Source organism: Fringilla coelebs (genome assembly GCF_963513975.1).
Source record: "Fringilla coelebs genome assembly, chromosome: 2".
Lineage (NCBI taxonomy): Eukaryota > Metazoa > Chordata > Aves > Passeriformes > Fringillidae > Fringilla > Fringilla coelebs.
Genome location: NC_140029.1, coordinates 91,313,288 through 91,341,025, shown reverse-complemented (window position 1 = coordinate 91,341,025; position 27,738 = coordinate 91,313,288). Strand labels below are relative to the sequence as shown.

The following is a 27,738-nucleotide window of genomic DNA, read 5'->3' as shown; positions in this document are numbered from 1 at the left end:
TTCATCCCTGTGGAGTTTGTATCACTTGGTTGCCTTATTTCCCAGTAACAGGAATAGAAAACCACCTTTTGAAAGCATTTCTTCAAGCTAGGAAAGGCAAGATGGGAAACAACAGTCCCATCAAACACTGCTCACAGAGGCTGCTTTAGCAGCTTGCAGAGCAGCTGAAATGCTCAGCAGAAATGATGAGAGGGGGCCTGCCCAGAAACCCCCCCAAAACCTGTGAGAGAAAGAGAGATTAGAGCAGGAACACTACACAGTGGGCCAGGGAGGAGCATGGAAAATCATTGCCAACATATCTATGGAAAACAGATATAAAGTGACACCATGGGTGAGTGGCAATTTATACTCTGCTCACACTGCTAAAACTTGCTTCTGCTTCAGAGTGGCTTGTTTGGTTTTTGTAGTGAATGCTGCAGGAAACTCTGCAACCTGCGGCCACAGAAGCTGGATTTATTGCCTATCCTACAAGACTCACAGGTCAACTCTTAGGTTAGAAATTTTTCCAAGATTGGCCTGGAAACAAGGCACTGAAGGCTTGTTTTCATGTGTCTGGACATAGTTTCAAATTAGAAAAAACAAAGTGAGGAAAAACTGGAAAAACAGCCTTTAAAATTTTTCTTTTGAAGAAGTATGACATCTTCTGTCTCTTCAAGGAATCCTGATGGACACTGATGGAGTCAGGCACCATCCCACTCCCACCTAGACCTTAATTTCACTGGTGTTTGTATCATCAGATGATCCCTCTCAAAGACATCTTTTCCTTATTCTTCCTTTGCCTACAATAAAAGACAGCCCAGGAAGCTGTACCATCCACAAGTCTGGCCTCACAACTGGCCCACTGCACAAGTTAAAGGGTTGGAAGAGATTTGAGGTGTTAAGTTTTAAACTGCCATTGTAGCAGAACAGAATTTCATGACTTACAGGATTTTTACATTTTGTTGAAGCCGAAACCAAAATGATGGCCCTGACAGGTCTAGCTCAGCTGGGAGTGAGACTCCACAAGTTTCTCTGGCAAGGAGAAACTGCTCTATGTTGTCAGAACTGTAGAAACTCGCAGGGAAAAAGGTCAAAGCCTGAGCAATGCCTGGGTTTCTGGTGAGAGCTCAGAAATTGGAGTTTTCCATGACCCAAGAGGATTTCTCTGTGTGCATGTGTGCAAGGATAAGCCAAACTTGCCAGTCTGATGCCAATTGGAACTGGGTTGGGGAATTCCTTCCAGGGGCTGGGTCACAGAAGTAACTTGTGCCTGTGAGGAAGCACTACTCCAAGCAGGCATTGGGAATGAGAAATAAAGGAGAACATTATGGCAATTTGACCTTGAGTACAAACCTGCATTCACCGGTCTGTGCTCTGCCCTGTCATCCAAACCCACTGTCTCGGGGCAACAAAATCATTTGGGGCAGCATTCAAAACGTCCAACAGCCAGATTATTCTCCATTCTGCCCTGGTGTGTGGCAGTCAGAAGTAGCCCCAGAGGCTGACTGGAATTGTGGGATCTTTAAAGAAAATTTAAGAGCAACTTCTGACTGCTGATCGCTGCATCTCACCCAGAGAGAAAAGTGTCCTCAACAAGTCTTTACACAAGGCCCAGCTGACTCTGGCTGCCAACAGTCTTTAACACCAGGGTGAAAAAAAAAACCTGCCAGTAGATTTCCATTTGCATTTTTATGCAACAGAGAAATGAGAATTTAGCAGCCCTCAAACTTACAATTTTTAATGCTAAACTTTTAAGCAACTTTTCTTTAGTACTCCCCATCAGGTCACAGCTTTCCACTCTTACATATTTTACATATTTCCAGACAGTTACCAATTACAATTTAAGTTCACCACTTGTGACTATAATTATCAATTTTCTTGTAGTCTGTAGAGATCTAAAAAGTTGTATATGTTTGTATATAGAACATTCTATATATATAATATATATATGTAATGTATATGTTGTATAAGTTTGTTAGTGCACACTGTTAAATGCTTTCTATCAAGATTTACCATGTATGTGGAAAAAACCCATCACTTAAAAAGTTCAATGAGGGAGGAAAAACTCTTGCCTGGGTGATTTATTGTGAAATGAGGGGGAGTGTGGGATTTTTGCAAGGCTTGCCCTGCACGCTGCTCAAGGCTGTCAGTGACAGCACAAAGGAGCTGCAGCATTCCCAGCGAGGAGCACAGCATCTGAGAAAGACTGTAGGACTGGGACTGGCTGGAGGAAAATCAAGGACATTGGCTGTCACTGGATGTTGAGATCTTTCTGTGCTTTCACCCTTTCCCACTCAGACAGCACCACCTCAAGCAAAATCCCAAGCTTAGATGTCTCTTCAGCCTCGCAACCCTCAGCTACACCAGGCCAGATTGGCTGGAAGTATTAGTTCAGTTTAAAATGCTGTTTGTTCATTTAGATACTTTGTTCTCTCACGATCTTCTCTCCGGGAGCTCTGTCACAATCAGATCCAAAACCAGTTACACAGAACTTCCAACAGCACACACACCTTTGGGTTTGACCAGATGTTTGTAATCTTATGTCTAGTGCTGTAGATAGAGAGAAAAAAATGCATTGAATTAGATTATTTATAAGTCTGCAGAGTTGGCAAGTCTTCAATGAAGTACAAGCTACTTTATTTATTAATAAAAAAATTAAATCTATTCCTAGAGCTTTAACTTCAGTTGCAAACCTTGAATTAAAAGACATGACAATTGAAATTTTGAGAATCAGGTTTTGTTTTCTGCAATTACCTGGGGGGAGGGGGTTTAAGTATTTTTACAATTCTACAGTTCAACTCAATTAGTCATTTCCCACAGCACCAGGATTGTTACAAAAATGTGTAACAAAAATACTCCATTTACTACATGTATTGTATAAAATTATCACACAAACCCTCCTCTAAAACAGTTAATACTCCTTTTCCAGAATCCCTTTCACACCACAGTGTGTGCATAATGCAGGTGGGCATAGAAAGCTGCTTTTTTTTTTTTCAATAGAAACCACTTCAGAGCTGCATCCAGCCACAGCCCTCCTTCATACACAAACTGTGTGTGTTGCAGCACAGGCAAAGCCCCAGTTTTTGGTTAATTTTGCCCCTCAAATAGCCCAGCCCTGCCCCATGCATCCTTTCCCATAGCCCAAAGGTGAATCCAAGCACAGCATATTTCAGTCTTGGATGTTTCTTTGCCTTGGCAGGCTCTGGTAAGAGCACACTCTCTCTCATGAAGGAACTGCTGTGGACATTTGTAGTCAACTCTTCCTCTTAGGTGTATAAGCAATAGTCATGTATATGAGTGTTTCCATTCATGTGTTTTGTTTTGTGGTTTAATCAGCAAATCAAACATTGTACTTTTTTAAATAGCAGCAAATATTCAGATTCAGTGTCAAGGAAATGTGGGCTGAGTATGTGTGTGGTTTGTTGACGAGTCATTACCTGTCTCTCAGAACGAAGGCTGATCTGGGGTGAACCACACACTCCTGTGCTAACCATGTCCTGTTTCCACAGGTATCCTAAATCAGTATCACAAAGCTAAGGCATCTTAAAGTGAGGCTGTCTCAAGCCCCCATTAACAACCAAAAAATAAAAAAATAAAAAAAAAACAAGACAGAGGGAAAGAAAATAAAGGAAAGAATTAATACTAGTTGGTGTAATCTCTTTTTTTTCCCCAACTTCTACAACTACATTCTTTATGGTATTTCAAAGGTGCATGGTTTGTGTAAAGCCTGTGCTTGGAGTTTTCACTTCTCGCTCAGGAATATAAAAATTGCAGTCATGGTTCTTGCTGGGGTGTGGCTGGTCGCCTCCCTTCCTCCAGCAGCTGCTGCCCGGACAGAACCCACGCCCAGCCGGTGTTCCCATGCTCACACGGAGCTCCTGACTGCCATACATCCCCGGGAATGCCACCAGCCTTGGGCCAGGGCTGGCAGCCAGCCAAGGGCCCTTCCTGTCCCTCCCACTTCAGGGTGAGCGCAGCCAGCCACAGGCTGAGCTCTGGGAAGGGCAGGAGTGAGCTCCAAATGTCAGCCAAAGGTGCTGAGCTCCCCTCTGCCTCTTGTCAGCCATGTGCAACTCTCTCCATGAAATGCAAGCAGCACGGGAGAAAGGCAGAAGGACCAAAGCAGATCAGATTACCAGTGCCATTATTTGTCACCTGCGTGTCACCGCTTCCAGTAGCCAGGGTTTTAGAAAAGGAAAGCTGCAGCAGAACACCAAGGCAAAACAAGCTTGTGGTCTGCACGTGAGGAAAAGGACCAAGAGGCTGCAGCAAACATCAAAGGTGTGAGTTCCTGCTACCAGGGCTGGGCAAGTCCTGCCCCGTACCAGTAGCCAGCTGAATGCACATTTGAGTCATTTTGAGCAGAAAGGAGATGGGAACCAACCAGACCAGGCTGCTCAGCAGCCCCAGGGGACAGGCCGTCCCTGGGAGGAGCGGGGTCCTGCAGGTTCCCATCCCATGAACACAAGTGACAACAGCTGTTTGCCAGGACTGCATCCCAGCCGGATTTCTTTTGGCAGGCAGGCACATCCCTGCTGCTGCAGCAGCCAGGCAAGGGCAGTGCAGAGCACGTGCAGGGCTGGGCTGCAGTAGGAATTCTGTGTGCACCGAGGGACAAGGCTGTGCACAAGTTGTAGCAAACAGAACTCTTACCCCTTCTGCAGCATTCATATGTCCTTGTGTTGGGCTGTGCCAGCTGGCAGGAGGCTGGCATGGGCTGTGAAGGGAGAAACACACAAGCTGAGGAACAAACACCACCAGATGCATCCCATCCTGACTACACACAGACTGAGACTAACATGCACCCTGGTTATCAGGTCCTGAATTAATAAAATGCCCTCAGCCAATCAGAGGGGGGGGAAAGGAGCCCACAGGCAAAACCAGATAAGTAATGTGAGCAGCCAAACTCCTTCTTACCACCTTCAGAAAATAACATAAACCCTTTTCTGCAGTTTTGGACAGTGCCTCTGCTTACCTGACTTAGCCCTCTTCTGCTTCCTCTGCTCAGTCTCGCTAAGAGTTAAAGTCTAATCAGAATTGAGGAATGTAAATAGCAGCAATCAGAAAACTGCTCAGAGCCAGTCCCTGTAACACAACTCAAATGCCACAGTGGCTACCTCTTATCTTCTCATTTGCTCCAAATTACTGCTTAATTAAAATGAGCCCATCGAGTTTGTTAGTCAAAATAAGTTTGGGTACATGTTAATCCCCTTACTGATTAGCATCACCCCCTTCTAGAGAGCTTGCTGAGAAACACGTGTGAGATCCATCCTTAGGAAATTCTGAAGGCAGCGTGTGGGAGGGAAATACTGTAATGTGCCAAGGAACAAGCAGCCCAAATGACAGCAGCCCCAGTGAGGCCTGGAATACGGCACAGGTGTGTCACTGCAGGACACCCAGGACAGGAAAGCATTAGGCCATGTGAATTGATAATGAGCCCAAGCCAGCAGCTTCACAGGCAGAGCACACAAATGGTCAGGCACCAGGGTGCCGAGGCTCAGATCCGTTAATAACAAAAGCTTTAATAAAGTAAGAAAAAAGACAATGCTGTGGATAAAGAGCTCAGCCATCAGGTGACAGGTGTAGAAAGCCATGGCATAGAGCAGGCAGGAAGAAAACAAAAAAAATCTCAATGTAAGGTGGAATAGAGAACAGCAAAGAAGGCCAAGACGGTGCTGAGAGGGGCAGTCAAGGCAGCCTCACCTGGGGCTCTGGCTCAGTGTCCGTTTTGCTGCACAAGAGGCAGGAGGTGGATCAGAGCCCGGGATGCTGCCTTTTGTGAGGAGGCTCCATTAACATCTTTGAGCACTCCCTGTGTTCTCCAGCCCTCGGTGCTGGCCACTGCTGATGTCAGGATGAGGGCCCTGCCGAAAGCGCCGCCTTTGAAGTTAACGATGCCGAGCCCCCTCTCAGGCTGCTGAAAGCCAAGTGTGCGTCCTCTCAGATCAGGCTGAAAAAGCAACTTCAAAAGTACACTGCTTAAAAAGGACCCAGCAGAAGTTCAGAAATGAAAGGATAATTAAGGGCTTGAAAACTTCTCACAGGAGGCAAGAATGGAAAGATGGAGATTGATTACATTAGGGAGGAACTGCAGAAAAAGACGTGATACAATAATTAGAGGCATAAGGAAGATGACGGGAGGCACTTGTCCTCCCTTTCTTGTGAGATACAAGGGCTAGACGATGAAAATTACAGAATTCAAGGTCAGGCATTGTGCGAAGTTAACAAAAGCAGCTGAACTTGTGTAACCATCACAGCTGTCTGGAAGGGAAATGAAAACTTGTGATGTGAGATTTAGCCAGACCAGAAGGTATTAGTGGGGAGAGTGATGCCAAATAGTGGCAGATTAATTCCCTGCAAGGTCCTTCCTTGCCCCTTCTTTTGAAGGATCTGATCCCGGCTCAGCTTGACAAGCCCAAACTCCCAGGAAAACTTTCTGCCTCATCACAGGGTCAGAGCCAAAGACACTGAGGCAAAGAGTGGGAGAAATCTGAGCAGGTTTTAGTTTTAGCTCCAACAGGCAGGTGTGAGGCTTCCTTAGGAGAATGGTCTCTGAAGGAAGAGCCACAGGTCACCCAATGCTGTGTAATGACTCTCTTAAACACACCAGACCTCAAGCACCAGCAAGGCTGCCATGTCAGCTGGCCAGACTGAGGTAGTTTTCTTCTTCACAAAAATCTGCATTGCCATGAAGTTTTGAACCAATTAATTGAACTTCATTCTTTAAAATGTTTCTGCTAGTGATTTTGTATTAAGTCTAAGAGATTCCAAACAATATTCCTCTTGAGGCCAGTTTGCAAGGTAGCAGTAGGATGAATTACAGCAGTCAGTCACCAAAATGTTTTCTTAAAAGTCAGAGGCCAACCAAGCACAGGTTCCACTCACTGTGAATGCTGCACAGCTGCTCAGTCAGAAATCCAGCCAACTGTAAAGCCACTTCAGCACATGAGTGTCATCAGCAGAATCCAGTACAAGAAAATCCTGGCAAAGGCCTGCAAAATTCTACATCAAGTGCAATCACATTGACTTTTTTTGCCCTAGACAATTATACACAGGCACTGCCAAATTATGTTTGCACCTTGTTTTAATAACGTAATCCAGCTCATTTCATATGTAATAAATTCATTAGGCTTTGGGGGTTTATACAAGATCAAGCACCCTTGACAGAATTCATTTAAATATCCTTCTTTTAACAATTAATAATTTTACAGTTTCAACATGCTTCAGTGCTCTGACCGAGCTCTGGATGGTTTGGCTTGGTGACTTCATAGCAGCTTCCACCACAGGTTTCAGAAGGCAGCTGGGCACCCTGCCAGCAGAAACAGCCCAGGAGGATCACACCGCCAGCAGCTGATCCCAAGCCTGCCCCCTGCCCAGCCCGTGGTGCCTGCTGCCTCCCCACGCACGGCAAAGTCACACAGCAGCGTCACAGCTCCAGGTCCTGCAGGTCTCCCCAGCTGGGGCCAACTTTCACTTTAACATTCAGTTTCACTGAGAGTTTGATGGCGTTTTCCATCTCGTGTTTCACGATCTGAGCAACCTAGAAGAAAACATCAGGCATCAGACACACACACAGAGCTTCAGTGCTCTGGGTTTCTGTCAATAGCTGGGGCAGACGAGCACCTGGAATCCTATCCTGCCTTTATTTGCGCTGACTTACCACCAGTGGGAATGCAACCAAATCCTGATTAGTGCTTTTGAATGGAGAAACTGTATAAAGCCAGAGAGATTTTATGCAGCACAGAGCTGTGACTGGTTCTGCAGTGTTTAAGACTACTCAAAAAAGGGGCCAAGATTAACTTTCTGTTAAACACCAGAGAGTCCTGAAGAGTCTCATCTTTCCCTCAGCTGCACAACTCTGAAGTGTTTCATGGAGTCTGTTCTGAAAACTTCAAGGTACTGAAAGCAAGGCACAAAACAAATTTGCCAGAAGCAAAGAACAGTGGCTCCTCCATGTTGTGCCAGCTTGAAAAGCGCTCTGTGAAACACAAATTATAAACCTCTGGGAAAGCAGGTCACATTCCATGTGGGTGCTACAAATACTGCCCAGGTTCCCCCTCACTATTTAGTTTAGGCAACTCCTGCCCTCTAGTAAACAGATGAGGTAACTGTTCTCTGCTCTCCAAAAGTATTCCTAAGAAAACACTCATTTCTATACACAGTTAGGAGACCAGAAATTATTTCTTTCTGCAGTAGTTTGGATTACAAGAGACTGGATTTTTTTTTCTCCTGACTGTAAAAACCTTTCTCCTGGACAAAGGTACCCCCTTTCTTTCCCCTATGCAGAATCCAGCTTGTCCTGGATTTGAATGAATATCTCAATCCACACCCATCCCATCAACCTTTCCACAGCAGAGTGAAAAGAGGCTTTGAAGTTATGGGGATTCCTCAGCTCAGCTAAAAGCCAGCCTGGCAGCAGAGGAACTATTCAAGCTGTCTGACTCTTCCGTGTGTTTTCATAATTTGCTGACAGGTAGCCACCATCAAAATTCCTCCGTAGTTTTTGCTGGGGAATGGAGGAGGGGATGTGAGGAGATCAGAGCACAAGACTTTGCAACAGCATGAAGAAGTAGGGGAAGATCTGTCTTCCAAACCTCTTTGCCCCTACATACTGCATTTCAAAATAAGCTTGATAACCTAGAAAAGTTCTTTGAAATAGGATGTAATTCAGCACAGACAAGTACAGAGTAGAAAGAAGCAGGGTAGAGAATTAGGACAGAAATAATCTACTGTTCAAAAATAGGCTGAAAAATAACTGCCTGGGCAGGAAAAAAATGGGGTTATCAGAGATTAAAAACTGAACAGGGCCTAAGCAAGGCCCACTGCTGTGAGAAAACAAGGAAATGAAATTCTGGAACATAGAAAATGTTGCTTGCATGACACACAAATCAATTTTCCACTCTATTCAAACCACTCCAGCCTTGATCAAGTTTGGGGCCCAGCAGATCAAAAGAAACATGAACCGTACAGAAGGAGATTCTCTGAGAATGGTCACAAGTCCAGCACATGGCACCAGCAAAGAACGTCTGATTAGGGCTGCTGCACCCAGAAGCAGGGACAGCAGCTGTGCTGCAGGGCAGGCAGATGCTGGTTTAAGCAACTGCCCAGAAAAATCTATGGAGAAATGCATCTGAAGGAAGTTAGAAAAGCTGGTAATAATTGCTCTTGAAGTTGAGGTAGTTAATGAATTAAATAGAATACAATAAATAATAAGTAAATCCATGCACTTGTCTCCAGTCCTCCTGGGAACACCATGATAAACTGGAGTCAGTATCTAAAGATGTTAAAGCCTACACTCAGGGGATTTCATTCTTCTTCAGGAAGAATATTAGGAGCCTTTCAGTCTCAAAAACAGCCTGCCTAGATTGAAGCAGCAGATGTCTGAACAAAGCTGACAAAATGAGAAAAAGTTCGAGCTGAGATTCAAGACAAAAATAGAAAACCTTTTGTTTTTATTTACATGAACGTATCAATATTATTAATAAATATACTCACTTCTATTCTGCACATATTTATTAATATACAAATGCATGCTCAGGCCAGTCAGCACTGCTGAAAGCTCTGTCAGACTAGGAGTTACTGCTTGCCATCGGGAGATGACCTTTTGTCAACAGCAAATGTGCAGAAGGGGAAGAAAGGAACCCCAAGGTATGGAAGCACAGCCTGGGAGCCTCCCTGTGTCCATGCTCAGGACTTGGGCACCACTGAGCTGCCAACATCCAGCTCCAACACCTGCCCCTGAGAGACTCCCTGTGCCCAGGCCAAGGAGTGCCCTCAGGGAGGAGGAGCACACACAGAGACATTTTAAGGGCACTTAAAAACCACAGAGCACACTCCTTGTACCTACCCCGCTGCCAAGCAGCGCCACAGCGCTCCTAGCAGGAAGACAAGCAGGTAGGGAATGAGGAAATGAGTACCAAAAGGACAGAATCCTCCTTCCCCTGCACAGAGTACAAACCACAGCTGTTATAGTCCATGCTCTGAGTTAGGCACCAGAACATGAACAGGAAGGCAAAAATACCTCCAGATGAGGAAACACTTCCCCCTACACCTGAAAACAATACTAAGCCACTTCACTCATCAAGCCTCACAGAGAAGTTGCATGAGCTGCTGTTACAAGCAACAAAGCACACGCTGAAAATGAACTTCAGCCACGAGGATGACTTGAATCCAAAAATCAAGGGATCAAGCATGCAAACGTGTTTTTTTCATCCCACCGAGCTTTGTTTTCACAGCACCCAGGGAGGGGGGGTCCAGGGAAGAGAATGTGAGCTCCTAGAAGGAAGGCTTGTTTCAAACACAGCACCACAGCAGAGCTGAAAGAGGAACTGCAGGGCTGTACCTGGATGACATCGTCCTCTGCAACTTCGTAGAGGAGCTCATCGTGCAGCTGGAGGACAAAGAAGCCTCCTCTGATGGGATGCAACATCCCTGTGTTTCTGCTCCTCAACAGCCTTCCTACACAGGTGAAGAGCAGAGTTTGTTAGGCACCATCACACAAAAATGTGTTTCTTGTATCAAAAACCTTTGCACATTCCTAATGCTGAGAAAAAGAATGTGAGGACCTTGAAAATTAAAAAGCCCGTGCCTACAGCCAGAACCACAAATCATGGCTATTCTGTCAATATTTGTACAGCTACTGAGGGAAAAAATGTTAATGAAAAGTATGTTAGATATACACATTTCAGCCTTACATTATAAAGACATGAATCAGAACAGAAGAGACAGTTGTGTCTCCTGAACCATCTGTTCTGAAAGTAAATTTTAAACAAAATCATGCAAAGTTTAATCAGAAGCTGGTTTACAACATTCTCTCTGGCAATGAATTAAGATTCTGCTTTTCTTCCACAAACATTTTAATGGCTAGTTCAAGAAAGCAGTCAGCCTCCTGCAAAATGCAGTTTCTGAAACTGTAGCTCCTGAGTAGGACTGAGGAAGGAAGAAAAGAGCAGTTATTGAATAAACAAGTAAGCAGTTGACAAAACCAAGATCCTGGTGGGCCTTTCCCGACAAAAAAAAAAAAAAAAAAAAAAAAAAAAAAAAAAAAAAAAACCCAACCAAACCCTTCCATAGTAAAAGCTGTTGGTGTTTTAAAATAAACAAACACCACCTCACACACAGACACTCAAAAGTTATTTATTTCTCAGGTTAGCTAGCAGGAGGACTTCAGTTCACAGAGAGGGTTTCAAGCCATCATCAGCTGCTCACACAATTCTCACCCTGAAGCAACAATGTTGGAGCAGCCACAAGATGCAGGATGCTCCTCTGATGGCACAGGCATCTCTAACTTGCTGAAAAAGAATTCCTTACAGTTCTTGAAACACTCAGTATCAGAGCAGGGGAAAACTCTCACAAATGCATCTACTCACCTCCTCACCATTACACTGGCCAAAGGTCAGGAGCTTCTGCTCCTAGGAGGGGTGGGGAGCTCTGCCAAGCTCGTGCCTTCTACTCCTAGCTGACCTCTGAATCTGGTCTCTCCAAAATACACTCCCTGACACATTTTTAGAGGTTTGCCAATTAATTATTGAGTTTCCAAATCAGACTCTTCTTATTAAGACAGCTTCATGTTTCAGTCGAAGCATAAGAACTATCAAAGAAATGCAGCTCTCCATCTCTTCAGTAGTCTTTTAAAATACACCTGATGAACAAAACACCATCTACATTAAGCTAAAAAAAGTCTTTGTGGCATTCCTCTGGGAATGAGCACCCCAGCACAGCTTTGTTATCTGCAGAAAAAAACTTATGCTGAAAAAGCTTATGATGATAAGTGCTTTCTGTGAAGCACTTGTGAAGTCTCTTCATATGAAGACTCTTGTGAAGTCTCTGTACATCCAATTCCAGCCAACAAATTCCAGCCTTAATTCTAACCAAAACCTGTAATTTTGGAACCAGAAGTCACCCCACTCAATTTTTTCACTGCCTCTGAAGCCAAAGTGTCTGCTTAGCTCCTCCTTCCTACTTGTGAACAATTCTGTGGTGGCATCACAGACCACATCACACATGAACTCTCACTGCCAACCTTTGCAAGATCTGCTCTGCGGTAACTGAAGTCTCTGTTCTGGTCACATTTGCTTCAGTTTGTTGAGCAGACATTCTTCCTCCTTCCTGATGACTTTTTTGCCCATTAAACACAGACTTACCACTGTTAGGAAATAAAACTTCCCCACCTCTAGGCCCAAAAGCACTCTTTTTTTGTTTTTTTCAGGCTTCTTTTTTTTTTAATTAACATTAGTGACACTGAAAATCTTGCTCCAGTATGCAAAGAAGAGGCAACCATACCAGTTTTATCCCTCTGGAAGGAGCTCTCCAGATGTCCATGGGACTTGAACACAGAGGAGAAAGCTTCCAGGCGTCTCTGAATATTCACAGTGGCTGTTTTGACAATATCTGCAGCAGATCCCTGAACAGTTGTATTCACAGCCTGGCGCTCTGCCTGAACAGAGATAGCTGTTCTCAAAACTCACCCCCCCAAAAATCAAATCCAACATGTCACATGTACTTAATTAAAAATATTAAATACGTGGCCAAATATACACAGAGTCAAAAATCCAAATAATTCCAAATTCCAAATAATTCTAAATTCCACTTGTTCTATCTGCCTGAGAGAAAGAAACATTATAGACTAGCTTCAGACACACAATTTATACAGGCATCAGACAAAATTCCACAAATTTAAAATTAATGAATATCAAGAGAAATAAGAGTCAAGAGTCACAACCCACCCCAACCCAGAAGGAGGAGCCTATACCCATGGTAACAGTTTCAAGGGGAGAGGAAAAATCTCAGTTAATCCAAGCACCACATGACATTTCTGCCTTTCTAAAGCAAAGCCATAAGGGATGGACAACCAAAGGCAAGAAACTGGACTTCATGGACTAACAATCTGGTCTGCCACCCTGACTGCCAGAGCATTACAGCTGTGCAAAAACACAGCAGACCACCTTTTGTTTTTTCAACACAAGCAACTTTTCTACTAATCCCCTCCTCAGACAAGAAAACTGTATTCAGTTTCCTCTTTCTTTGTTTAGAGCTGAAACATGTGCAAAGAATTATGAGGATGCTGAATTGAAAGTGAAGATAATTCATTAACTGGTCTTTAATAGGATTTTAAAGACTAAATCAAATTTGGACAGAAGATGCATCTAGAAAGCTTCCTGCTGAAGTATTTTTCAGATCAAATTGTCCATTATTTTCAAAAGTTTTTTGAAAGCCTCCTTGTTTCCCTGTCAACTCTTTGGAGTACAAACTCCCCCACTTCCTCCCTCTTCTACTCTAATCTTTAATTCCACACAACTTGATCCAGCTTCCTATTGAGAAGTATAATGCTTCCTCCCCACAGAAACACCTTCCTAGGGAATCAATTTACTCTTCCTGAAGTAGAATCTATGACAGAAGTGTCCAAAATTACCTGGAAAAAAAAATTATGCTAGTGCAAAGGTGTATACTAAGTAAATATTTATCTAAGAAGTTAGAGCAATTTTCCTTTCAGGGAAAATAAGAAAAGGAACAAATACCCCAAAATACAGGTCTTAAGTGCCCTTTCTTGTTCAAGTGCTGACAGCATGAAACATACAAAGACTGCTGAGTGGGAGCAACTCAGCCTGAAGAGTTAAAGTGTACCCCTGTGTGGAGGCTTTTTAAAATCATGTCCATCGATTTCAATAAATTACTCACTGCAGCTCCAACGTAGGAGTTCTGAAGTGAGGTTAGCACAGTGATGACAGCTGCACACCCAGTCACACAAGACTTACGTCAAACAGGCCATGACAAAAGCTCTGCTATTCAGAGAGTGACTGAGGGAACAATGAACTAAGCAAGAAGTGGAAGGTCACGACTAAGATGGCTCACAAACCTCGTTAAACTGCAGACATGGCTACACAAAGAAATCTGGCATTTTAAAAATAAAACCAAAAATGAATTTAAAAAAGGCACAGCACTGAACATACATGAGCTTTACTGTAGGGGTTGGGGTCTTTGATAGCTGGCAGGTAGCGCCGTCTCCCCAGGATGGTCTGCACAAACCCATCCCTCCTGCAGCTCCGCACTGTCTCCCTCAAGAACTTCTGAACCCCTGTGAAAGGAGAGAGAAAGTTTTCTGTCATACAGCTGGTGTTCTGTACTGACCTCTCAGTGAAAGCAGTCTGGGGCAGCCAAGCAGCACAGAGGAGATCCTTTCAGCTTCCCAGACCCCATCAGTGGACAAAGGCACACCATCACTCATTCAGCTCTGCTGCAAAACCCGTTAAGACTTTTGGGGTGGAAGAGAGTGCACAGTGTCAGGGTATCTGGCTGTGCACAAGGAGGTGGGAAGTCCATCCTGCCCAGTGCCCAGGCACAGAGGGTCACACGTCTGTTACTGATAATGGAGAGGTCAGAACCTGGACCAGCGCTGGAAGGACAAGTAGTAGGGAGGGAGTAAATTGAAAGCAGAAGCCAGAGCCCTTGATGCCTCAGGCTGCCTGACTTCAGGGACACAGGAATCTGTGTCCCTTCAGATTCTAGGATGAAAGAAAATAACCCACCTACACTTTGCAAGGGAAGGAGCCAATCCACCAAGAGTGTTAAAAAGAAACTTAGGTCAAAGAAAGGTTAGACAGGGAAGAGTGAACTTGCACTGCAAGTTCAGGTAACAACTGTACTAAAGTGGGAGAAGTTAACTTCAGACAGTTTCTTTCCATGTTTACAAAATATAAAACATAAAAGAGCCTATTCAAAATCAGGACTGACAGCCTAAGTCAATTCATTAGGTATGTCATTTAGCAGTCAGCCTGGCAACACCTAGCAAGTTAAAACCCACGAGAAGTGAAGTTCCAAAATAAGGTACACCGCAGTTTGTATGCACACACATGTACAGAGAGAGGAAGCAGGAAAACATTCCGAATGGTCATGAAGGAGAGATTATTCAGAAATTAATGGAGACTAAACAGAATCTTAACAGAAAACCATTTTTCTGCATCTGTCTCCTAAAGAAACAAACCCTAAATCTTCAGAACATCATTTTCCAGCTCATTTTCAAGTCCTATGATTAGAGCTAGCTGCCTCTTGTCCCATTTGCCCTCCATTCTTCTTTGATTGTAGCTCTATTGTCTCTACAGCTTTCCTAAAAATTAACATGCTTCTTAGAAACACAACCATGTCTTTTAACAAATCAGGGGAGAGCTACTCTGAACAGCTGGATAAAAATTAAAGGGTAATATGCAAAACAGTTTAAAACTCCATGAAAGCAGAAGACAAAAGCAGAAGAAAGAAATGGTTATATTTAAAAATTATAAGAATGGTTATATATAAAAATTATAAGATGGTTCTAAAGTTATCACAGCGTATCATTTGAAGCTGTGTGTTTTAATAAGGAAAAGCATGTTTCGCATTCAGAAAAAAAAGAGCTTTAAAATGACTCCTCAGGGCTTATTAATTAATTAAAATAACAAAAGAATTATTGTAATAAGTAAAGAACAAAGTCCTAAAGGTAAATAAAACCAGAGAGAGTAAAACATTACAGAGTATCAAACTGCTGCATTCATGACTGGACATTTTCAAAATGAAAAGTATTTTCAAGAGATACAAGTATTAGGCTGAGACAAATTTAGGATTTGAAGAGACACGGAGGGAAGGGATTAAAAACAACAACCACCACCACCCCCCTCCCAAACAGCCATATCCAAACCTGTGTATCTCAATTTGAAGGATTCAATGTAACTGGCAGCTTCATTTTCATCAATCCCCATCTGCTCCCCCAAAGATTTTGCTCCTATTCCATAGATGATTCCATAGCAGATCTGCCAGAGGAAAGGGTGAAGAATCGCAACCGTTTGGTCAGCCGTGCAGAGAAAGCAGAGCCAAAACAAAATTTGATCCACTGGAAGGCAAGTGTACGGAAACAAGGGCAAGTATTGAAGAAGAGAGACCCCGAGTCCAAGCCATTTGTGCTGCTTTTCTCCACCCTCATCCCCCCAAAAAAATCCCCAACAGCTCCAGTTACAACGTACTGAGAGTGGGAGGACGGACAAAGCAACTACTGAACAATCATGGCCAGACTCAAACAGAAAAACACACTACAATGTGTTGAACACTGAACCTTCCTGCCCAGAAAGCTGCTATTGAATTTTTTTCCTAAAATTACCTGCTTAGCTTGTTGCCTGGTCCTGTCTCCCACAGCTTCGGGATCGATCATTTTCCATTCTGCTGCGATGCTCTTAAAGACGTCGGTACCACCATTCAAGGCTTGAATGAGGCGACAGTCGCCAGACAAATGAGCAAGGATCCTCAGTTCCAGCTGAGAGTAATCAGCAGCCAAGATTAAGCCACCTGAAGTCAAGAAAGCATTATTTCATAAATTACTCCAACATTCCATCCAACTTGCCAGCAAGAAGGACTGAACCCGTCCTTTATCCTCTGCTCGGAGAGTTTTTCACAGCAATTTCTATCAAGACAAATTCTTGTCTGTTTCCCCAATGCTCAGGCCTGAATGCTTTACATCTAATCCCATTTAGAATCCATCAAAACCATATAAACAAGTATCTGTCCAGGTGTCTCAGACAGAGCAGGCAATGTGAGAACTGACATTTGGATAGAAAGAACACTAGGCAGAGTGCAATTTGTGTATTAACAGCTGCCTTAGCTACCTCTTTAAAAACCAGGTATTCTTAAAGAGGAAATGTAAGTGTGAACATGTGAATGGTATCATTTGAACACTTTGCCCAGCTGAAACTCTCTGACAGTTGTGTGAATAATTTTGAAGGCATGCTAACTACTGCACTAGTTTTCCAAGTAGGCTGCTCAGACACATATATACTGTTATCAATCCTTAAACCTTCATTATATCTAGGATTTTTTGCTAACCATGTACTTAACAATTCCAGAGCAGGACCTGGGCATTACCTGGGAAAGGAACAAAAGCGTGCCTCATGCTAACAGAAAATGGTATTCCTCTTGCTTCGGATCTGTTTGCAGCTTGAATCTTGAGCCCATTAGGCAAAATGGACCGCTTTCTGCATCTGTGGAGAAAAAAAATGACTGCCCTTCACCAATTTCTAAAATACTAAGAAATGCATAATCATTTTTACCACAGCGGATCAGTGAAAACAAGTGAGACACTGGCCTCTATTCCATTTTTCTGGACAATCCATACCCACATTTGACCATGGAGGAACTGGAGAGAGACCACATAAATAAACATCTGAAAGGGATTTATTGATTACAAAAAGATTTAGGGATAAATCTTCCTAGTACATTCAGGATTCAGTTCAGAAATCAGATAATTCTGCTCTAAAACAGGTAAGATGAATGGCCCCAGATTTGTGATGAGCTTATTCCAGACAGGCAATGGAGTCACAGGAATCCGAAAAATTCAACACTTCACCTTAAGTGCCAAGTCTCTCAACACCATTCTCCTCTGCAGAATGCATACACCAGCCCAGAGGCAGAAAATCCCCCCCTCAACATCACCCTCATTACTGCACACACACATATTCACAAGTAAGCCTGTAAAAACAGAGCAGAAGTTGCAGAAAAGGTGCTCATAACACACTGCACGTTTCCTCCCTAGTCTGAGGGAAAGAGTGCCCCAAAGCTGCTCAATTTTCTTTTCTGAGAGGCCAAAAGTTTATAGTGTCACCCACGTGCTCTGCATCCTCTCAGGGCAGCTTAGGTCCCACTAAGCCATTTGTAGCTGCAGATGGATTTGTATCCATGAGCACATTCACTGAGCAGTGCACAGCTCTGACAGCATTCACATCACATTCTCCCATCAGCACCAGTCTACCAGACAGTCCAATGGGCTCTTCACTGGAAGGCAAAAAGCCTTTTTAAATCCTTGATGTCTGGATCAGGGATCTGAGCAAATTCTTTATCAAAATGAAAAGGTATCTCTGAGATCAAGACTAGTTTCAGCGGAGCACAGAAAAAAAAACATCATGTTCTCCCTTGTGCACTTCCTTTTCTTTTTAAATATTGCCTTTTCAGGCACGGTAGGGATCAATGAGATGAATGCACAAAAATCACAGAAATAAATTTTCAAAAGAAATAAAGGTGAGGAACAATTGCATGTCTGGCTACTGCAGAAAATCACACTGTTCAGCATAGGCTCTCAGTTTAGTTAAATGTGTAAGGAGCTTTATACCATGACCTAATTTAGCTACACTCCTTTGGTCAGAAGCTTCTTACAACAGGAGGAAAGAGTAGCAATAGTAGTTAGTAAAATAATAGACAGTTGGGACCAAAGTCTGGAAGGCTGATCAGACTTGGCTGGATGGCAATTTCTTTTGTGCCAGCAGTCATTTCTGTGCCTTTAGGATTGCCCATCTTCCTAACACAGTGGCTGCTTAAGTAAGGAATGTAGAAAAATGGAGGAAGAGTCAGCCTGAGAGCCCTCTCAGAGTCTGGCAGGCACTCCAGTTCTTTGATGGGCTCTTCTCTACGGGGAAGACTCTCAAGAAACCAGCACACTCCCCAGCCATCCTGAAAAGCTGCTGCGAGCCCGAGCCTGCCACAGCTTTATCTCAGAATGACATTCCTGCCTCCATGGCTATGCCTGGTTCTTCTGAGATGGATATGAACAAGATCCTTCTACTCCTGGGTTCTTTTCTCATTTCTTTCCCAAGGCAGTTAAATACATGGTGGTAGGAGACACCAGATAGAAGAAGCAAAAACCTCAAATTTCTCACATCTTGCTGTGGGGAAAAATGCTTAGAAAAGTCACTCAGGTGACACAACTGGGACAAGAACCTTAATGGAAAGAGAAACTGAAAGGGCAGAAAAGCACCACCAAGTAGGAAGCCTCAAAGCTCACAAGGTAGATGCTAAAAGATTGGTGTTTCAGTAGACTTCCACACAACTGTTTAGGCATTGGCTTGTAATGTTGTCAAAGTAGAAGTGTAGAATCATAGAAAACAGGGTATTTGGTTAAGAAAAACCAAATTTAGAAATCTTCCTCTGCTACCTGGTAGTTACTGCAGGTCACTATCAAAAATGAAATTATTAACAAAGAATGAAAAATATGTTCACCTCTGTTCCCTTAAAAAGGGAGCTGCACAGCATAAAACAAATGAATTTTCTTCTACTTCTTCCACAATATTCTATCCTCTTTCAGGATGGTTCTTAGCAAGTCAAACCAGATCCTAACTTCAGTCTGGTTATTTTCACACTTGGGCTTTTCCATCCAACAGCTGGGAACTTAACACTAATCTCACTGAAGGGTTTCATAAAGAACGTCAAAAAGAAGGCAAATAGCTACATGAAACCACATGCTGTTAGTATTATTATGTCTTTCATGTATCACTGATTTTTAGGCATTTATTCCCTGTAAAACACTGAAGAACAAGTCACACTGACACGACAGCAGCCACAGGTGAAGGCAGAAAAAAGAAATTTGACAACCCGACCACATTTAGACAGAAGCTTTGTCAAGATCCTCCTACCTGCCCCCCAGTGCAGCACAAGAATTAACATTTCCATGGGCTTGGGAGGGGGGGCTTTCTTCAACCACAGTCGGCATTTCAATCTCAAAATCTCTTGGCACATTCTGGATATTTGGCTCTGTGAAGCTTACTCGACCTGAAAGCAAGATAGGGCAGAAGTAAGGAAGGGTCCAAAAGGAGTCTCTCTAACTCAGTACAGCTGCACACACTGCATCTCCAAAATGCAATGGCCAGGAGAGTGAGAGGACACAACCACTGAAAAAAAAATTTAAAAAGGAAAAGTAATTTGTGCTTAATGGGCTTGTGATGGCTCCCCATTTCTGTGCCACTAATAACCTGTTCTGGAGTCAGATATTTACATGGTAATATGTGCAAGAAATGAATAATACTGCTCAGTGAACACAAAAGCTATTTTAAACACATCTGGTTTTTTAAGGCAGACATATGCCAAGTAGATGTACCAGTATCTTTGCTTGGTTGAAGCACAGCACAGGCTTGATTTCCTATCTTTTCCTCTTAGGAAAGCTGCACACACATAAAAAAAGACAAAAAGCCAGTAAAAACAGAGGCATTTGCACACATTTGTTCACCTGTAGCTGTATGAGTCTGTGAAATTGGATATATCCTTTCCATTCCCAGCGCAGAATTCAATCGTTTCTCCCTCTGTAGTGGAAACACCACTTTAGTAATGGCATTGTTGATCCTCCTCCATTCCAATATCAGCCCTGGCAATGGGTGAAGTGTCTTTAATTTCTCCAAAACATCCTTGTGGGAAGAAAAGGGCACAACTAATCAACGGCCTTTAAAACTTTATTTATAAAGTTTTTGCTGCTCTGCAGGAAAAAGTGACTCCTTCACCCACAGTGAGCTTCCAGTGTCACTGCCTTAAAATTAAATCCATATCCTCTCCACTTATACCACCTACACCTGGGTAATCAAAGCACCACCTGACACAGCTGCAGTTTTATTACCCAAAAGAAGACAATCACTTCTCTCTGGACTTCTGCACCCTCATCATCACTCTTAATCTACAGCAACCAATAAACCACACCTGAAATGATGAAATAAAGCATCACTTGCCATAGGTCCCCTATGTTGTCTCCTCTTGTCCAGCGTTAATGCTTCTCCTCCATCTTCTTGCATATTTTTCTCCCTGCTCTCTCCTATCTGTACACTAGGAACACCAAGTGAAGCCCTTGACCACGCTCCTTGAAAGACAAAGCTGATCACTAGCAATCAAATCCTTTCAGTTTAATCAGAAATATGAAGGGACTAACAAGAATTTCAAAAGACAGTGTCATGCAAACATTTCTCAAAATAACTTTTCTTGTGTGCCGCAGGCAGCTGCAGCCTCATCCCTCTGCATCACAAAAGGAGGAACTCCTCCCTTTGCTTCTTGCTCCCTGCTCTGCCACCACCACTGCACCCAATGTCTTCACTGCCACTTGAGTTCAAGAAATCAATACTTGTCTTCCGAGTACAGACTACACTGAACAAGGGGAAACTAAGAAAACAACACAGATTAATGAGTCCTGAAAACAGGAACATATATATCTGCTAATTCCACTTGTCTGGCAAGAGCACCCATTAGCCTGAAGCAGTTGGTATTAATGCAGGTCCACAATATTTATCAACTGGCAAGAATGTCAATAGCCTTCACATTATACAAGCTTCTGATATACTTAATTTGATAAACCATCAGATTAGCCATTCTGAAGACAAATTCTCCAAAGCAAAAAAATACAGATTTGATAGTAGCAGGAGGAGAAAATATTGTATTTAGTTGACATGGTATTTAAGTATCTTTCAAGCTGATGTGGAAAAATTTTTCTGCTATTGGCTTTACAAAATTATTGTGCTATTTTGGTCTTACACGTGATTTGGGAAACCAGATTCTGCCTGATTTACTCTTATTGAAGCCTGCTATTTACAGCCATGTCCTCACTGCACTCAAGCTTTAGGAGAGTAGGAGTCACTAATTCTGCTAACAGAGAAGGTAGAATTTGCAGTGGTAACTGGAGGAGCAAAAGGCAATTAAAATTCACTTTCAGACTAGAAACAGATTTTACTGTACCTTGGTTGTACTGAACTGCTTGCTTAGCCTGACCCTGTTTCCTTTAGCAGTTGCTCTTCTGGTGTAACCCAGGGTTTTCTTGTTCCCTTGGACTTTCACATCTCCATTTTGTGGCAACTTCAGCTCCAGGAACAACACCTGAAAGAGGCCAGCATTTCAAATCAGTTTCTGCATGCTGCTCCCAAGAGAAAACAAAAGCTACTGAGCACTTAAACAGCTTGTTCCAGCCAAAGGATAGTACAAATGCTTCAGGTAATTAAAAAGCTGATTAAAGATCCCAGCTATCAAAGTCATTCCTCCTCATTTTAATTAACTACGAAATGCAATTTAAAATCTCATTTTCTGAACACTCTAAGTTTAAGTTCAGAGGTATGTTTTTAGAAAAGGTAATTAACTCCATCTAATAAGTGAGGTTATTACTGACAGTCAGCTGTAATAAAATGTAATGTTCAGATGACTGAAAGTAGGAAGAACATTGGTGAAAAAAAAAAAGAAGAGTTAGCAGGGAGCAGGCTTCAGAACAATACGAATGGCACAGAAAGATGTGGTCACAAATACTTTTAGAGAATAGCTAGAATATTAGTTTTTCAAACAAATTGCCAAAAAGCAGAAAATTAAGTATATGCTCATTTGGTGACAGACAGAATACAGGTCCTAATTTTTCACTTTATGTTTCTATGCAGCATGATACACTACTTAGCAGCTATTGTCTTTGATTTCACAGCTGGCAGAAGGGAACAGAAAGCTTTTCTCCTGCCCATTTATGGCACAGAAGTTTTACTGACACTAAACTAGAAGGCTAAAGTTCCATTAACTTATACAAGGTACTTTGCATGACTGGTAATAAATTCCCACATGAGGTACAAGCTTCTGTAGTTCAGAAAACAGCATTTCAGACAAACTTCACTTCCCCTTTTCCATGAAGCAGAGTGAAACTGAAGTCAAACATTTTTTCAGGTGTTCTAACTTAGACTACTGTTACTGAGCAAGACTTCTACATTTGCAACAAAGAAGGAATATTTCTGTGGAATTTCTTTACTGATAGCTGCTTGCAGATTTTGACTACTTTCATATAAAGTACAGCCCCTCAGAGAGAAAATAGTATATGGAGAAAAAAAAAGAGAAGGGGGAGAAAACCATGCACAGCAATTTTAATCAATTTCAATTATTCAACGTAATGTGCATTAAAAAAAAAAGTTAAATTCTTCAGGAAGAAAAGCTTTGCTATTTTACATAGAAATCTGTTTCTTAGACTTTAAAAAGTATCAGTTCTTAAAAGCAGACAGCAACTGATTCAAAACTTTTAAAGCAGTTTTTCCTCCTCGTTCATGCCTGTACGGGGCAAGGGTAACAATGTGACTTTTTCAGTACAACTTTTCTTAGACTCAAGACCACATGACACCAAATCACATCTCGTGTGAGGAACAGTGGCATTGCAAAAAAGCTTCTCCAGTCCTGTACCACTCATCCAAAATACTCCAAAAGCCATTTAATTGGCAGATCTTCTCATGCACCCTGAGAGGCCACGGTCCTATACAAACCACATACTTATTTTCACTTGGTTTTTATTTCCATCGTACTTATTTCCAATTCTACCTTCTTTATCTCTGCTAAAGTTGGCACAGACCAGAATGATCAGTAACAAGCAGGAGAGACCCAGCCTCTTGCAGGCAGCAAGCTCATAATGAGTGTAAGGATAAATTAACTCAGCAGAGCTGGGTTTGCATCTTGGATTTTCTTCACGCTGTCTTCCCATGAAGAAATTTTTTTCTTATTCTAGCCAAAGCCTCTTGATGATAACTTCTGGGGAAGTTTTCCCCCTCCCGCCCCAACCCTCACGTACCTCTGCAATGTCATCAGGGCTGGTCAAGGAGAAGCTGTGCCCTGCCAGTTGATATGCCTTGGTCTCAATCTGGCTCAGTTTAGCCTGCATGACCTGTTTCTGGGTTTCGTAGGCTGTTGTGCTGAAACCAATGCCATTCAGCTCCAGCAGAGCCAAGCAATAATGGGTGGGCATCTCCACTTTAGAAAATACATCTGTAGTAAGTACAAACCAAAGAAAATCTTTTATAAAACAGATCAACTGCAGATAAACACATTCATTAAAACAAAAAAAAAAAAAAAGGAGAATGATGTTTTGAAAATACTGAAATGTTCTGGCACACTGAAATCTTTTACTGTAGATTTCATTTAAATACTTTTGTTTCTGGAATAAGAAATATTTCATAATAAGAAGTGTTCCAGAACACCCTATCACAAAGGTATTAAAGAAAGCAGCTTCTGTCAATTTTTTTTCTAAAAAATACATCTCTCCGTATGTCAACATTTTATAAACTGCAGACATTTAAGCCTTACTTAATGTAAGGCTTTCTAACTTGATACACATTAATTCCACCACCCACATCTTTTTAAAATGTTCTAAGGTTCAACTGTAACAATCATAAATGATGTGGTAAACTTGCAATAAAATGCTTCAGCAGGATTAGACCACAATCCTCAGCTCTGGATATAATTTAGGGGAAACTATTATAATGACCACCAATAGTATATTTTGGGGGGTTTTTTTTGATGGCTTGTTTTAAAACAGCACAAGCACTCAGCAATTATTAGTGCAAACATACAGGATCATTCACTATGGAACCACAAGAGTTTCATGGACACAATGCATACATGACAAATCATGCTATATGGGCGGGCCAACCAGCAAGAAATCGCCTTCAGAAAACATTCAAGGATTTTAGGAATTACTTCTGACAAGAAAATCCAAAAACTTTTGAAAATGCTAATGAGAAATCATAGACAGACCCTCAGAATGGCCAGGGCACTCACCTGGGAGGTACAAATCTGCTTGATTTAGAGACTTAGAATAGACTCTGCCACAGCCTTAACCACTGGAACTGGTGGAAATTTGGGAAATAAGAATTATATTTCAATTTTTCTTTCAGAATATATATGTTTCCAAGGGAATTTCCCTCTCTTCTTTTAACAAATGAAAGCATTTAACAAATGAAGCATTTTGACCGAATACATTTAGATAAGAACTTCCAAACTGCCTCTCTTCTGCACGGATCATTCAGCCTGTGGCAGCACCTTCCATCTTTGCCGCCAAGAGGAGGAGGTCTCTTTACCTGTCAGATTTTCCTTCTGTAGCTCCTTGTGGAGTTGGTCCATGACGTTGAAGACAAGCACAGACTCTATGGCTGCTCTGTACCGCCCAGATTGGTCAGTGCTGGCACTCAGCCCCAGGCTCTGCACCCCTTGGCCCGTGCCCACTCCTTCCAGGAGGGGCAGCTCACTGGGGAGAAAGTTGGTCACCATGCTGTGAAGGGTATGTTCCTTGGAGCCAGAATCTAGCAGCCAACATGCAACCTTAAAAAGGGAAACCTCCATGAGACTTTTGTTTTACCTTTTAGTCATAATAAAATGCAAATATTTAGCCAGGGCTTAATTCAAGGTTATAGTGGATATTATTTTTTCTCGTTTGGCAGGTAAACTGCAATCATTTGTTACATCATTTCAGTAAAAACCTTCAGGAAAGCCTAAGTCACTGAAGAGCTTAATTCTTGAGTGAGATTGAAAAGTTATTTCTTTCTAAAAGAAAAGTTATTTCTGTACTTTTGAAAACTTTATCCTCTGTCAAATAAACACATCTTGAAATGTCTTTTCATTTATTAAAAGTTGACTCAAAGGGAATAAATACAAAAATCAGGATCAAAACATGTTTAATCTGAAAAATTACTTTCTGGAGATCAGAACTTGCTATTGATCTAGAATATTAGCCAAGTTGAGCTCTCCTATCTTTTGCAGAACAGGATTAATACCAAGAATTCTGCATGGGATATTTTACTCCTTGTAGAGCTTAAACCCCTGTCCTTAAAGCAAATTAATTTATATGTACATTTCAATTTCTTGTGTCAAAACAAGATGAAGCACAGATTTCTACATTGCCTCTGCCATGCAAGCAGAAGTAAAAACTCATATGTATATACATGGGGTTGGGGAGGGTGTATGTATATATTCATTGTGTCACTAAAATGAACCAACATGAGTATGACTATTACATGGAACAGTGAAGGGAAAGATGCTTTTACTGCTCTTCAATTTCATCCTAAAACTATGTCTTAGTATAAAAAAAATCTATATTTGTCCTTGTGTTGAACACCCTAGCTACTTTGCTGCAGAGCTGAGTATTGCAATGAAGCTATTCAGCCCAAATGCAAAGCAAGCTTTAAAAATCAACAGCATTTTCTGTGCACCCAGAGCTTTATGTAACATGAGCAACAAGGTACTTTTACCTCAAGCTAGTGTTTCATGTGAGTTACAGCTGGTACCCAAACCTTTGAAATTCCATGTAAACTTTGTTTTCTTTTGAGAAAACAGGGGTAGCAAAGCGGTCTGTATGCATAGTGGGTAATCTTTTGCTTATAGAGTCCTCTGCTCTCAAAAGGAATAACCTGACCAGAAGCACTCGTAACACTACAGTCCCAGGCTTCTTACTGCAACAAAACAGAAGCCCTGTCCATGGGACTGGGGAAAGATTTATCTTCATTTCCCCTGCCAGGTAAGGTATGAAATAATAATGTGCTAACCTCTGAAACCCTTTGTTTGTTTCTCTTGCAAGCACCATGAACAACCATAGCAAAGCAAATGTCCTCAAAATACTCTTCTAGATTGCCTACTGAAAGAAAATTTCACTAAACTTCCTGACAGATTCATACCGAAATAACAGAAGTACCAGAAGGTACTCCTGTCTTTCCACTGTTGTTTTTAACCTAGTAGTTTCACCCAAGAGAAATTTCTTAACCCTGCAAACCTTTGGGTCCTCAAAACTTCCTTCCAAGGAGATGCCACATGCCATCAGCAGAGTTTTGTAGTGCTGGATGAAGTCATACATGATAAGTGAGCGCTCCTTCTTGGTCTTCTTCTGCAGGTACAGCTGCAGATGGTTCAGTCTCTCTGTCACAGGTAGGCTTTGGTCCAAAGGTGGGGGTGCCAAACTCAGACTGATTTCTAAGGCAGGAAATACAAGCAAAAATCATCTTTTAACCCATTATATGGTAAAAACAGCAAGAGAAAAAATTTGAATGCAACTACCTAAAGCACAAAATCTTCAGTTGAACTATGAAAAACAATACATCTATAGCACTATTACATGTTTTTATCAAACCAGACTAGGCTCCCAAAAGCAATATGCTGTGTCTGTACTGACAAACAAAGGATAGCCAGGAATCAAACCCTAGTCACAAGGCCACTTAGCACAGACTGGGCTATGTTCAGCATTTGAGTGCTAGATATGTTCTGGAGAACAAAAACTGGAAGAGATTTACAGGAAAAAGCAAGTTAGATAAAGAGAACTTGGGAGTGAGCAAATGTTTTAGCCATATGCATGCTCACAGTCCAGTGTCTGAGCCAATTACCTGCCCTTATCACACAGTGCTATAGATGTACCCACAGCAACCTGTCCAAGGGTGTTTAACACCTAAGACTGCCCAATTACTCCACCACACAACTGAGCTGGGGTCAGGACAATCACAGCACTTCCAAGAACCTTATCTGCTGAAGGAACTTTCTTGAGATGCAGTGTCAAATAACCCAGCAGAGCCTGTCTGCTCACTTACCAGTCTGGTCTTGAATCTGCTGCAAAGAGATATAGTAGGCATCTTTTCCACCCCAACACACTGCCAGTCCAACTACCGAGATGTCTTCGCATCCTTGGACAGGAAATCCTTCATCTTTAACTTGTGTCCGCTGAGGAGAACTTACTAAAGAAATAATTTGAAGTTACTGTTATAAAATGGCATCCATAAATACAGAAGATTTGGGATCCTGAAAATGCAAATACGTACAGTTGAGCCTAAAATTGAGTATTATCAGGTCTTAGTAAAGCAAAGGCACTGTGTGTTGGTAGAGGATGGAGAGTTGGTGTCAAGCATTTCCTTGACAGGTCTCAGGTGATAGTAATGAAGTGTTAGCAGCTAGTTGGTACGTGAGAGCATCTGAATATTCTTCTGTGACTGCCTCTGAACCAAGGTTACACATTTTCAAATACTTTCAAAATGTAAACTTGGTTCAATATAAGCACATGCAAAATTCAGATCAGTCTCTGGGCTGTTGCAATATTGCTTCCTTTCTTTTCCCCACAGAAGTATTCATACACTGCAGTTTGCTGCTGCTTTTTAAACATATTCTTCCTTTAAAATGACAAGATTAAGCAGTTAGATTCTTTGCTGTCACATCACCATAACGACAACAGCAACATTTCTTAAC

At 42.1% G+C, this 27,738-nt stretch overlaps 1 protein-coding gene across 1 annotated transcript in view; it reads right to left on the bottom strand.

The window, feature by feature from the left end:
* Window positions 1–7,405: 7,405 nt before the first annotated feature.
* POLQ (DNA polymerase theta) overlaps window positions 7,406–27,738 on the bottom strand; it is a gene marked incomplete at both ends in the record, with an annotated part of 53,615 nt that continues 33,282 nt past the window's right edge. The window contains 14 exons of the mRNA XM_084226611.1: window positions 7,406–7,519; window positions 10,322–10,437; window positions 12,262–12,415; window positions 13,929–14,053; window positions 15,647–15,758; window positions 16,103–16,287; window positions 16,861–16,976; window positions 19,398–19,533; window positions 19,988–20,162; window positions 21,472–21,609; window positions 23,315–23,508; window positions 24,600–24,840; window positions 26,285–26,481; window positions 27,090–27,233. Of these exons, the coding sequence (XP_084082737.1) occupies window positions 7,406–7,519; window positions 10,322–10,437; window positions 12,262–12,415; window positions 13,929–14,053; window positions 15,647–15,758; window positions 16,103–16,287; window positions 16,861–16,976; window positions 19,398–19,533; window positions 19,988–20,162; window positions 21,472–21,609; window positions 23,315–23,508; window positions 24,600–24,840; window positions 26,285–26,481; window positions 27,090–27,233 (2,147 nt within the window). The remainder of the gene's footprint in view (window positions 7,520–10,321; window positions 10,438–12,261; window positions 12,416–13,928; window positions 14,054–15,646; window positions 15,759–16,102; window positions 16,288–16,860; window positions 16,977–19,397; window positions 19,534–19,987; window positions 20,163–21,471; window positions 21,610–23,314; window positions 23,509–24,599; window positions 24,841–26,284; window positions 26,482–27,089; window positions 27,234–27,738) is intronic.